We start from the raw sequence: 13,336 nt of genomic DNA, 5'->3' as shown, positions 1-13,336 counted from the left end.
AATTTAATAAAAGCGTGTTTTTTTTATCAAGTTTGTTTTAATATTACTTTTAAATGTAGGCCACGGACTGCGCGACGGAGCTTCTAGCGGTAAACAAGGCACCGTATTTACCGGGTAATACTTTGCGCTATCTTTACCCTACCGGGTAATTCTTCCGAGCTACCTTTACCCTACCCTTTACCTTACCCCTTGGCATGTCGACATCTTTACCCTTTACCTTTACCCTTTTACCCGGTAAAAAGGGTAAATTACCTTACCTTGCCGAGGCCTACGGACAGACAGTCAAGAAGTCAAGCAAGGCCTCCGATTTGTGCTGGGAGGCCTCAAAGATGATTGGTCAGGATAGGAGATTCAAAGGGATTGGAGGGTTGACTGGAAGGGGAGACAATTGACAACCTTTGGAGGAGGAGGAGGAGGAGGAGAGAAGAGGGGGGAGGAGGGGGGGGCGGAGGAAGAGGTAGGAAGAGGAAAGATGAAGGAGGAGGAGGGGGGGGAGAGGAGGAGGATGGAGGAGGAGAGATGGAGGAAGGAGGGAGGGGGAAAGAGAAGGTGAGAGGAGGAGGAGGGGGGGGGGAGGCATGAGGAGGAGGGGTCAGGATTGGCTGATGGAAATGGGGTGGGCGAAGCTTCCAGAAGGGGGGCTCTAGGGATATAAAAGGGGCTAAGCACGAGGGGCTGGGACGCTGGGAGAGTTTTGTGCCTCAAGAGACGAAGTCCGGGCCCGGGGGATAGCCTTGTGCCCGAATAAAGGCTCCGAGTAAACGAAGAAACCGCGTGTGACGGACTTCATTACGCGCATGTCATCAAAACCGCCAGCCACCGCCACGGTACGGCCAATTCGTTAAGGGATTTGTCGCGTCACGACTTGGGCACTAACCGGTGTGTTGTAAATGCCGTGGGTCAGTCCACACACTTTGCTGTGAACGCATTCCCCTGGGCCGAGGCACGGGTACGGCTCCTCCTCAGTGCCCACCCACAGGGTTAGGAGTTTCATATTCGTCCGTGTGGTGATCCACCAACCCTCACTGCTGCTGCTGCTGCCTCCAGTGCTGGATCACTACAGGCAACCACGTGCAGCAGCGTGGCCACCACCACAACGACCACCGCTACCACCACTAACTACCACCCCTACCACCACCTCCACCATCACCACATCACCACTACATCACCACTACCACCACCATCATCACCACCACATCACTACCACCACTGCCATCGCCAACACCACCACCGTCGCCACCACCGTCACCACCACTACCACCACAACCACCACCGCGTGCCTGTGACGTCAGTCGGTACACGTCGCCGACGCGGCGTCTCCGCTCGTGCACCCGCGCCGGGCACGTGCGTGACCTTTGACCCGGACCGCCTTACTGAGCCCGCATGGCTCACACGCGGCTCCTCGGCCCCCCCGGGGGTGCGGGGGGGGTGAGGGGGGTGCGGTGGGGGGGGGTAAGGGGGGTGGGGAAGCCCTTCGATGGGGCGAAGCACGTGACCGGTGAGCCTAGCGGCGGCTGCTCACGGCGGCGGTGACGTCAACGTGGACGAGGTGAGGCCTCTCCTGCCCCGGGGGCTCCTGCAGCTTCAGCAGGGAGGCCACCACGGCCGCCTCGTCCACTCCCTGGCCCATGAGCCGCACGGTGTGCAGCCGGCTCCGGCCGCCAAAGGTCGACCGCAGCACGTCGTGCATGCGCTGCACATGCAGCGACTTGCCTGCAAGCACACACGGCGTCGGCGTCATTATCAGCAGCAGCAGAAGATGCATTGGCGTCATCAGCAACCATGTCATCCACCCACTGACAAGGTTTGCCACCTATCCAGATTTGGTCTGTGGATAAGTTGGCAACCTTGCCATAAACCACCCCCCACCAACTACGCCAAACGCACCCACTCCAGGCCGCGTCGACCAGACGACCCGGGCCCTGAGCCGCTCGGTGAAGGCGTCCGCCGCCACCGACGCTACCCGGCCCCCGCGCTCTGCCTCCACCTGCAGGCAGCGCCACAGGCACCAGCGGAGTTGCTCGGCGGGCACCCGTGGTGCGGCACTCGCCCGGAACTCGCTGAGGCACGACGCGGCATAGCAGTGCTCTTCCCGCGCGTGGCAGAACACCACGAGCTGGTAGCGGCCGGCCGGCCGGCGCTCCACCAGCACCAGCTCCTCCATGCGCACGCTCGCCTCGTAGCTCAGCCGGTCGGCGCACAGCAGCGAGTGGATCTTGACGTCCCCGTCGCCACCGTCGCCGGCGTCGCCGCTCAGCGCCCTCCTCACGAACAGCTCCACCTCCTCGACGGTGGTGTCGGGCGAGCACACCAGCACCTCGTCGGGCGCCGGCAGCGGCTCGTCCTCATCGCTCAGGTAGAGGGACAGCGCCGACGTGAACTCCTCCTCCTCGTCCGCGCACACCACCAGGTTGGGCTGACCCTGCGTCAGCCCATTGGGGAGCCGCCGGCGGACGGCCCGGCGGCCGGGGCTCGCCCGCGCCGCGGCGGACAGGCGTGCCAGCACGCGGGCCACGGCCTCTACGCCAGGGTCGTCATCGGGAGGCACGGCACTGCCCGTGGCCATGAAGCTCCGCCACAGGCGCAGCAGCTGCCGGTCAAGCCACGGGGATTCAGTGACATCGGCTTCCGGATTGTTCGGCCCTGGGACGTCGTCGCCGTCATCGCCGCCGTCGTATCGCTCATCGTCTGTCGTCATTGCCGCCGGCGCTGCTGCTTCGTCCGACACGGCCTGCTGAACGTCCCGGGCGGTGCAGTCCTCCTTGACGAGCGACAGCATGGCGAGGGCGCTGGCGGCGCCGGGGCCCGCGCCGCCCCGTGCAAGCTCGCCCACCTCGGAGCACAGGCACGCCACCTGCTGCGCCGTGTAGAGGTCGAGCTGTGGGTAGCGGCGTCGCAGCGCCTTCACGTGCGCCCGCCACTCAACCAGGCAGCGCTCCGATCCGGCGCACAGCAGCGCGAGCTGCCGGGGGGCTCCTCCGTCCACCGTCAGCGCGCCAGCACCCGGCAGCCCGAATTCGACGGTGATGCGAGACGTCGCCGCACCGGCGCTGGCGACGCGCACCGTCCAGCGGCGGAAGAGCGGGTTGGCGCTGGCGCTCAGGGCCAGGTGAGCGTCGGCGAGCCTCAGGACACTCTCCAGCACCTTGCGGGTTGGGTGGAGGAAATCGGAGCTGTCATGCGAGGATTCCAGGTTCGGTCTTTTGAGGCACAAAGCTCTGGGGCCAAACTGCCACTCAGGCCCTCCTACGAGTCAGAGCCCTTCAGCCAGTCAGTCAGGGCCCTCCAGCCAGTCAGCACCCTCCAGCCAGTCTACGCCTTGTGAGCCACAGCACCCACGCACCCACCCATCCAGCCACACACCTAAACAGCCACTCACGCAACCAGCCAGCCAGCTACCCACGCACCGACCGACCCACACACCACCCATCCATCCAGTCACCCACACTCTCAGCCACCCACACATGCACCCACCCAGCCAGCACCCATTCACCCATACACGCACCTAGGGGAGGCCGGTTAAAATAATCAGCACTGGTGTTGGCCGTGAGCGGGAATCAAACCCTCCTGTCGCAAGGTTCGTAATGCAGCGCCTTAACCGCTAAACCACCCACAAACCCAGGCATCCACCCACGCACCCACCCACCTCGGTGAAGGTCTCCACCTCCTCGCTCCATTCCCGCGTGCCACACGTGAGCATCAGTTTGCTGTGCAGCTCCCGGAGCTCGTGGATCCGGAACGTGTGCAGGTCGCCGTCACCTTCGCCGCCACCGCCAGCCGCCGACGGGTCGGGCAGCGTCAGCAGCAGCACCGTCTCCAGCGAGGGCTGCCGGTCGGCGACCGAGCACGCGGGGGTCACCGAACGTCGCCACCGATCGTCATCGGTCACCGCACTGGTAAGGCCCACAGGGGCTACAGTGACGTCGCTCGGAACGAGCGGTCCAGTCGCCGGGCGGCACCAAATTTGCCGATTGTTAATAATTACGCCGCCAGTTACTCGGCTGGGAGCGCGCATATCGCGATAACAGGCCAGGACTCTCCTGCAGAAAGTTCATTGAGACTCTCGGTAAGGTTCTCCTGGGTGAACAAGCGGAGAGATGATTAACCAATTCATTGAGCTATCACAGACTGTTCAGACAAACAGTTCCTCTACCCGAGCTATAAGTGTTCTGATACGTGCATTGTCTTTGTTACTGTTCACCTTGATGCTACGTGTGGCACATTAGGAATGGACCACTCTTATAATAAGTCCTTATGTGCTGTGCAGTACATTAATGCACGTGTGTACACCAGCATGTGATGACTGAGTTTGGCTTGTGGGGGGCTGGCAGGGTTATTGATTAACCGGACGTGTACACCAGTCACGTGGTTAATGGCGACTCGGTGAAGATTGCTGTGTGTGACACACGTGTTGTTGCATCTTACAGGTAAAGGACCCAAAGGTTGTTTTTGATCGTTATAAAAATGTTCCATACTTGTTCTCGACTTCAAGCTTGACTTTGAATTATTAGTTTGTGATATATTTAATTGGAGGTGTTTTAGCACTGTGCATTGTAAAGGATGACGCACTGTAGTTAATACTTGTAATTCTTAATCTTTAACCCTAATACTGTTTATTCTATAACCATGCCCATGCACCCAGAGTATGACTACTTGCAATTATATTGAGAATAGAACACATGTAAAGTAGTAAGCTGTACAATGGTGACAAATACAGTACGTATACTGTACACATACAGTTCAGATAATGAGTGTAAGATACCGATATAAGTGAATGGTATATAGTTAGACATACAGCTTAGGATGAAAATAATATTCGAATAGTGAAGTGTAAATGTTATTGTCAAAGACAAAGATGGAATTATCAGTAGTATAATTGGGTTTAAGAGAAAACTGTTATTGATTAACGCCACGTGTACCGTATTTTCCCGCATATAACCCGCCGGGTATACCACTTTTTACAAACAAAACAAGACCCTGCGGCATACATGGAGGTGCGGGCTATCCAAAAAATATTTTACACGTGTGACATGTCATAACTCGTTGAAATTTTTCATGGTAGGACTATCCACTATGCAACACTTACCTTTGAGGAAAGCACTGATGAATAAACTACTCACACTAAAATTGCACATGCTATCACGTTTTAAATTAGTCGAATTGTTCGTACAATGAAACGACAATGTTTGAAGTGGGCGCACTTTGCTTACTGTAATACTTTCAGTGGCTGTAGGGGGGTGCGAAAGTTTCAGCTGAGGCTATGGATTGCACAATGGGAAGGGCCTTAACAAGCGTCTACCAGACGCGGAATCATAATTGCTGAGTCCCTTAGGCCACTGCTATTGGCTGCGCACTATACAGTCGCGACCATGAGCTTTGTTTCAAACTTCCAATGGCTTTTCTGCCAGGAGGCAATGGCGTTACCGTAGTGCCGCTATTGTCTGCGCAGTGCGCAATCTACCAGTGCTAAAACTGTACAGGGGCAACTACCGGTCCAGTAGCTGTAATATGATGAGGTGCAATGCTGGCAAGCCTAACAGTATGCTTACTTACTTATCCACCAGTTATGTGTTACTTATTTATTGGATATTTACTTTTGTTACTTATTTACTGTTTTAAGTTCACTCGTTTCCGGTTAGTTTGTTTTCTTTGTGCACGTTATGATTTTAATGTTAACAATTGATAGTGGAATGTATTGCAAATGTAAACTTTGTATTAATATGATGGAATTACGCTGCGGTAACGACGTTAAAGATATCAATGCATGCGGGGTATATGGAGGTGCGGGCTATCTGAAATTTGTTTGACACAAAACGCTATTTTTGCGAGGTATATGCGTCTGTGGGTTATATGCGTATGCGGGCTATATGCGGGAAAATACGGTACACCAGTCACGTGGTTAATGGCGACTCGGTGTGTGACACGTGTGCTGTTGCATTTTACAGATTAACCACAATAAATGTGTTTGCCCTCGATTTGGAGCACCTGCCCACGTCCTTCATTTCGAGTGTGCAACATACGCATCTCTGCACGTCTCTCTCTGCGCGTCTCTCTCTCTCTCTGCGTGTCTCTCTGCGTGTCTCTCGTGGGGTCAATGCTCAAATACCTCTTAAAAGGTTTCTATTTGGTGTTTGAACATCTCAACTCCTGTTTGATTGCCAGAAAAGTAAACCTATTCTTATTTTTTCATACTTTGATACTGGCAAAAAGGTCCCATGATATAGCTGCTCACCTCGAGCTATAAATGCTCTGATAGTGCATTGTCCTTGTACCGTTCGCCTTTTGGCGGTCTCTGGTCTGACACTGGTGAGTCTAGACTCTAAAGAAGGCTGTCTCTGGTGTAGACCAATCAATTCCAAAGACAATGCTATATATCACCATATTATGTTTGGTTTGCACGTTTTGCCACAAATACTCTGTGTAGTTAATGCAGTGCTTGACGCCTTGGAAAAGGTGGTGATTGAAAATCTGAACACGCCACCTGTTTTATAGCCAGAAAGGGTACAAACCTGTTCTTATTTTTCATCATTTAGAGAACGGCCCGTTGGCAAGGGCGTCCTCAAGTCTTACGACTCGCGCACAGAAAACACAAAGATCCCCCGAATAGCTCTAACAGACTTTGTGGCAAGTGCCGTGAGCGAGCAGGCCGGCACTGCGGCACACGAGGGGGTGAGTGGCCAACACCAAGTCCGCCCGCCTTTGTCTCCCCCCGACCACTGCTGTCGTTGTTGTTCGCTGGGTCTATATGTCTCTGTGTGAGGCTGCGGTTCTCTGTGTGAGTCTACGGGTCTCTGTGTGAGTTTGTGGGTCTCTGTGTGAATCTACAGGTTTTTGTGCGAATCAACGGGTCTCTGTGCGAGCCTACGGGTCTCTGTCTGAGTCTACGGGTCTCTGGGCGAGACTACGAATCTGTTTTAGTCTACGGGTCTCTGTGTGAGGCTATGGGTCTCTATGCGAGTCGTCGCTGATCCAACTGTGACCATGACCTCGAGCCGCTCACCTTGTCGCCGCTGCCCGCGATGGCGCCCACGTGGTAGACACCGCTGTGGTTGATGGCGGTGGCCGTGGACAGAGTGGACATTTCCACGGAGCCGTGCCACACCGCCTGTAACCACGGCAGGTGCTGCACGGAGCATCTCTGCATGCGACGGGACGGGGCAGAGGAAATCGACGTCGTCATCGTTGGCCACGGTCGATCCACTGCTGGATGAGGGACTTGCCAAGATGTCGCAGCCTCTCACGCGATCCCACGGGTTGTTTTATTTTTCATTATTTTGATTATATACATAATAGAGAGAGAGGCAGGACGATTCAGAGAGAGAGAGGACGACTCAGAGAGAGAGGACGACTCAGAGAGAGAGAGAGAGGACGACTCAGAGAGAGAGGACGACCCAGAGAGAGAGAGGGGACGATTCACGAGGCGCCAGGAGGATGAACCACAGACAAGTAGGGAAGGCAGCAGCAGCCACGCAGTGGTGAGGAGCCGGTGATACCCACCATCGCCCAAGCTCTGCGGTCCTCTAGACATTACGGTGATATCAGCCAATTAACAAGCTTAACGTCGTGTGAGGGGAAACCGAAGCACCTGGAGAAAACCAGCAGGTGGTAGAGGAGCAACACTCGATCCCCGCACAGACGGGGACAGGTTGACGTCCGCTTTAATCTTCCGTCTTCTCCTGGCGCAGCCAGGGTACGGGCTCCTCCCATCCGTGTGTGATCCACCAACCCTCGCTGCTGCTACCGCGCTGGATCACCACAGGCAGTCACGTGCAGCAGCGTGGCTACCACCAGGGCCGTCCGTAGTGGGGGGTGGGGTGACACCACGGGACCCCGGGCAGTCGCCCTAGATTCCCCGTTACCCCTCTGGCCGCCACCGCTGCCGCCGGCCGGCTACCGACGTGACGAGACGGAGTGATGATCCTTTACGGATCTCACGCCGCTGAGCAGCGTGACTCTCCGTGAGGGGGTGCCAGGGGGTGCCGGGCGGGGGTAGAGGGCCGCCGTACCAGCTTGAGGGTGAGGTTGGCGTCGCTGTCCAGGGAGCGCCACACGCTGCGGGCGGCGTCGGCGAGCTCCGGGAAGCCGGCGCTGGCTCGCAGGTCGTAGAGCAGCGGCGAGTAGCCCTGCACCGCGTCGTGGAAGAAAGCCACGCGGTCCACCTCGAGGTCGCTCTCGCCGGCCGTGATTGACGCCAGGTCCACGAACACCTTCAGCTCGGTCAGATCTGCACAAAGGGGCCATCCATAAATGACGTCACGCGATTTTGGACGATTTTGACCCCCCCCCTTGTGTCACACGGCGTCACAAAAGGTCAGACCCCCCCTCTCAAATATGACGTCACAAAGCTCTGCTTCAAATCGCTTTAAACTATTGTCATTGTAGTGCATATTTAATGTGGCGCTGCACTATGATGTTGTAGGAGAAAATATTTATTAAAAAGTCTATTTAATTAAGTAGAACGTGTTGTCTATATTTATTTAAAGTTGCACATTTTTTATGTGACATCACATTTCTCAACCCCCCCACCCCCTCTTCACACATCGTCACAAGGTGCGCGACGTCATTTATGGACGGCCCCAAAGACAAAGGTTCCCCCTCCCCCCGTAGTAGCCTTAACTGGCTGTCGGGGCAAGTGCTGTTAGCGGGTGCCTACGATGGCCAGCACGGTGACGCGAGGGGGGTGGGTGGCGAGCACCACGTCCCGGTCGCCTTTGTCTCCCCAAGCGGCGACGTTTACACACCTCTGCCGGGTTACTCACTCGAGGCCGAGACGACCTCAGAGAGGCCCAGGGCCCGGTTCGAATGGTCATCACTCGCGTTGGCTGATGGATGACATTGGTCGCGAAAGCCTACTTGCGTGTTAAACCAAAATCAAATCAGGTGAGATCCATCGCCAATTTACACCACCGAACAATGGGCCTACAAACCTCTTCACAAGACCAGCCAACGCCAACAGCGCAGAGGGAGCGAGGGAGGGTCTGGCTGCAACGAAGAAAGGCTGCCAGCAGATGATAATGATGATGATGATGGTATCATCATCATTATCATCTGCCGTGGCCGACGGGAGCCCCGGGAAGGAAGGAGGTCAAAAACGTGGGCGAGAATCGCCGACGCCGCCACGGCCTACGAGTGTGCAAGGCGAGTAAATATAAATGTTGTGTCGTTAAACCCGCCAGCACCCGACACAGCCGACTAGCGAGGTTTCGTCACGTTAACGGGACGTGCCTATTCGTTACGAATACAGCCACACACCGGTTCTGTGTTGGAGAGCAAATCCACAACATTTACAATCTGAGTACGACGTTTGCTGCCTGTTGATGCTAGTTGTAATTACATGCAAAATATTGTATTTAAGATTTCTAAATGTTGTGGATTTGCTCTCCAACACACCGGTGTGCTGTACTAGTGAAGTATGGGAATTGACGGCAGGAACTTCTTGACGGGAACACACTTTTTATTAAATCTTTACGTGTCAAAATACAACGTGTAGTCTCCTTTCTTCCGACTTCACACTCCACTACTCTCGTGTAAACTCTAGGCCTCTGGCTACACACGATACCCTTCACTCGTGTAGACCCTATGCCTCTGGCTACACAATACACTCGACTCGTGTAGACCCTATGTCCCTGGCTACACACACTGCATTCGACTCGTGTAGACCTTATGCCTCTGGCTACACACACTACACTCGCCTCTGGGTTACACAGAGTCCCGGTCCCGTTAGGACAGCGGGACTAGGTACCGCAGGGCCCTAGGTCTTCATCCCCGTCTTCATTCTTCGCTGGTTACATACTGCCCTCACGCCTGTGTGCATCCCTTTTATAGCCCCTGCTCACGAGAGACGGAGCTGATGCGTACGTCAACGTGAGCCTCGCTCCTTAAAGAACCAATCACGACGCACTCTCTCTACGATCCGTTTTCCCCAGCGCGTGTTAACACTCCTCCACCAATCACACCGCGCTGCCACCCGATCACTCCCTTTCAGCACGTCACCGGCCCACAGCCAATCAGTACCCCGTAACCCACTACCCCGCGCTGACCCCTGATCCTCCACCGTCAGTGCGCGTCACCACCTACACAGCCAATCATTACGCGCTGGCATACGATCTCTAATCCCAGCGCGTATCACCTCTACATCACCCCCTCCCACATAGCTTGCAGCCGGCCCGGCTGTTAACCAACAACACAACCTAACGTCAACGCATTAATAAAGAACTCCACCTCCCAGTGTGCCCCGTAACGCAACAACAACAACACAACACAACACTTAAATATGAAGCAATATACAGCCCGACGAACAACACAATAGAAGCGAACACCGAAAAACGAACGCGCCAAGTGTCTCCGTGACTAAACGCAGTGCCGAGGCGCTCCGGCTGCCTCGACTCCTCACGTGGCAGGTCACACAAAGTAGCGCGACCTAGCGCGAGTCCGTCTGGCCGGTCCGTCGTATGGGACGGGACGTTGGCGACCGTCCGGTGGCTCCGGCCGCTCAAGATCCGGCCGCCGGTGGTCGGCAGCTGTCAGTTCCGAGACACCTGGGAGCGGATCAGGCGGAGACATGTGAGGAGCAGGCAAAGACAATTCCCCCTCAGGGTCGCTGGTCACGTCACATGCTCGGCCCTCATGACACAAGGGGAGGCCATACGGAGGCGAGAACGGTTTCAGTCGGGAGGGGTGGACATACCAACGGCGTTTTCCCCATTTTATCTGAACGCACTGGGGGCGTGCAACCCGCACGACCTCCATGGGTCCCCGCCACGGCTTCAACAATTTAGGCGACGTAGCCAAAGGTGCCTGAGGGCAATGCAGCCAGGCCCTGTCACCTGGTTCCCAATTGTGCACGGACACCTTCCGTGCCCGCAACCGCTCGTTTGCAATTTGGCGAGCCCGCGAATTAAGCCGTGCGGCCTCCCTTGCCTCTGTCAGCTTATGAATATTAAATTTAATATGCTCTGCCAATTTCGAATTAGCTCGTGGTGCGGGCAGACCCAGCTGCGTTTCCATGGGCGGGTCGGCTTCCCGACCGTACATCAGATAAAACGGGGAAAATCCCGTAGCTGCATGGGGGGCCATTCTATACGCGGCGAGGACCCCAGGGACCGGCAGGTCCCAATCAACATGTGCCTCACACACCTGCTGGCACAACATAGAAGTCAATGTCCTGTTAAGCCTCTCTACCATCCCGTCCGTCTGCGGGTGGTACGGGGAGGTACGCACCTTCTTGGTACCCAACAGGTCGCACACCTCTTGCAGTAATTTACTCGAAAAATTTTTCCCTTGGTCAGTCAGCAAGCGTTCGGGAGCCCCCTTGTCCAGGACGTAGCCCTGGACAAAGGCGTCCGTCACCGCCGCCGCCGACTGGTTGGCGAGTGGCCACGCCATAGGCCACCGGGTAAAATATTCGACCCCCACCAACAGGTACTTATTACCCCTAGGCGTGACCGGAAAGGGCCCCAGAATATCGAGTGCAACGAGCTCGTTAGTGCGCGAGACCTGGATGGATTGCAGCGGTGGATTAGCTGCCACAGGCGGTGGTTTCCGTCTGGCGCACTCAACACAACCCTTCAGAATATTCACCACGTCACCCCCCATTCCCGGCCAATAATAGTCACGCTGAAGCAGGGCAAGCGTTTTGTTAACTCCCAAATGCAAGAGGCGTTCGTGTGCGGCCAAGACAACCTTCCCCCTCACAGCAGCAGGCACCACAATCGCATGCCGCCGGGACAAACTGTCCCATCTCATCAATAGGCCTTGCTTAAGCTCGTAGGAGCCAGTTCGGTCGTGGTTACCTTCGGAACCCCCCGTCTTGCGGCGCAATGCCAGCAGGGAGCTGTCCGCCATTTGGAGACGGCCCCACTCAATCAATGACAGTGAGAGCAGCGAGTCCTGACCCCCAGGGGTAGCGGGATCATCCCCAATTGGTGTGCTCGCGGCCGCAACCAACGCCTCCCTACCTTCCGTAACCGGCGGTTTACAGCGCGCCGATCCCGATAAGCACACACATTTGTGACAAGGCAACAACCGCGACAGGGCATCGGCATTTGTGTGTCGCAACCCTTTACGGTACGTAGTCGTGAACTGATAGTCCTGGAGGACTTCCAACCACCGCGACAATTGGCCCGAGGGCTGGGCGACCCGCAATGAATACTGGAGCGCCGCGTGGTCCGTCCGGACCGTGAAATGACGACCATAGAGATATGGCCTGAATTGTTGTACAAAAAAAACAATGGCAAGCAGTTCGCGACGGGTGATGCAGTAGCGCTGCTCTGCCGGCGACAACACCCTGCTACCATAGGCGACCACTCGTTCGACCCCTCCAACGACTTGGGACAGCACTCCCCCAATGCCCGTGTTGCTAGCGTCCGTGTCTAGCAAGAAGGGACTCGCGAAGTCCGGATAGCGCAAGGGTGGGGCCCTAACCAAGGCGTCCCGGAGGGAGCAGAATGCAGCCTCCTCCTCCGGTCCCCATCGGAACTTCACTCCTTTCGCCGTTAGAGCGTGCAAGGGTTTTGCAATGGTGGCGAAGTGCTCAACGAATCGGCGATAATACGAAGCAAAACCGATGAAACTGCGTACGTCTGACACTGACGTGGGCGTCGGCCACGAACTGACACAGTCCGTCTTCGCAGGATCGGTAGAAATCCCCGAAGAGTCGACAATGTGACCCAAGTACCTCACGGATTTACGAAAAAGGTGGCATTTGGCCGGTTTAAACATTAATTTAGCCGATCGCATTTGCAAGAACACCCCCCTCAATCGCTGGAGGTGTTCTTCAAACGTTTTACCGAAAACAATGACATCGTCAAGGTAAATGAGGCACGTATCCCACTGCAAGCCCGACAAAACCAATTCCATAAGACGCTGAAACGTCGCCGGAGAGGAGTGAAGTCCCATGGGTAACCGGTTAAACTGAAACAGGCCCCCTGGAGTCCGAAATGCAGTCTTAGGCTTAGACTCTTCGTCGAGTGGCAACTGCCAGAATCCGGATAATAAATCAAGAGTCGAAAAGTATCGCGCACCAGACAATGCGTCGAGAGACTCCTCCATCCTGGGGAGCGGATACGCGTCGGCCACAGAGATCTTATTCAGGCGACGGAAATCGACGCAAAATCGCAGGGACCCGTCCTGCTTTTTAACGAGCACGATAGGTGCTCCCCAAGGACTGGAGGAAGGCGAAATAATGTCGGCTTCTAGCATATCGTTAACTGCCGACTGAACATGTTCCTTCTCAGCAGGACTCAGTCGGAAGGGATTTTGCCTGACCGGTGCCGCATCGCCCGTTTCAATGTGGTGGCGTAGCAGGTCCGTGCACCCAATGTCATACTTATGTTTA

The 13,336-nt window shown here is 55.8% G+C and overlaps 1 protein-coding gene across 1 annotated transcript in view; it reads right to left on the bottom strand.

The window, feature by feature from the left end:
- Positions 1-13,336, bottom strand: part of LOC133357228 (E3 ubiquitin-protein ligase RNF213-like) — an 86,873-nt gene that overhangs the window by 64,347 nt on the left and 9,190 nt on the right. Inside the window, exons 5-9 of the mRNA XM_061575057.1 lie at positions 8,007-8,224; positions 7,001-7,138; positions 3,647-3,826; positions 1,888-3,145; positions 1,523-1,713 (exon numbers count right to left, since the gene is read on the bottom strand). Of these exons, the coding sequence (XP_061431041.1) occupies positions 1,523-1,713; positions 1,888-3,145; positions 3,647-3,826; positions 7,001-7,138; positions 8,007-8,224 (1,985 nt within the window). The remainder of the gene's footprint in view (positions 1-1,522; positions 1,714-1,887; positions 3,146-3,646; positions 3,827-7,000; positions 7,139-8,006; positions 8,225-13,336) is intronic.

This window comes from Lethenteron reissneri, chromosome 57 (assembly GCF_015708825.2).
Source record: "Lethenteron reissneri isolate LAM-NWPU_2019-01 chromosome 57, ASM1570882v1, whole genome shotgun sequence".
Taxonomy (NCBI): Eukaryota; Metazoa; Chordata; class Hyperoartia; order Petromyzontiformes; family Petromyzontidae; genus Lethenteron; species Lethenteron reissneri.
The sequence above is the reverse complement of the archived record's forward strand: the minus strand, read 5'-3'. Positions and strand labels throughout refer to the sequence as shown.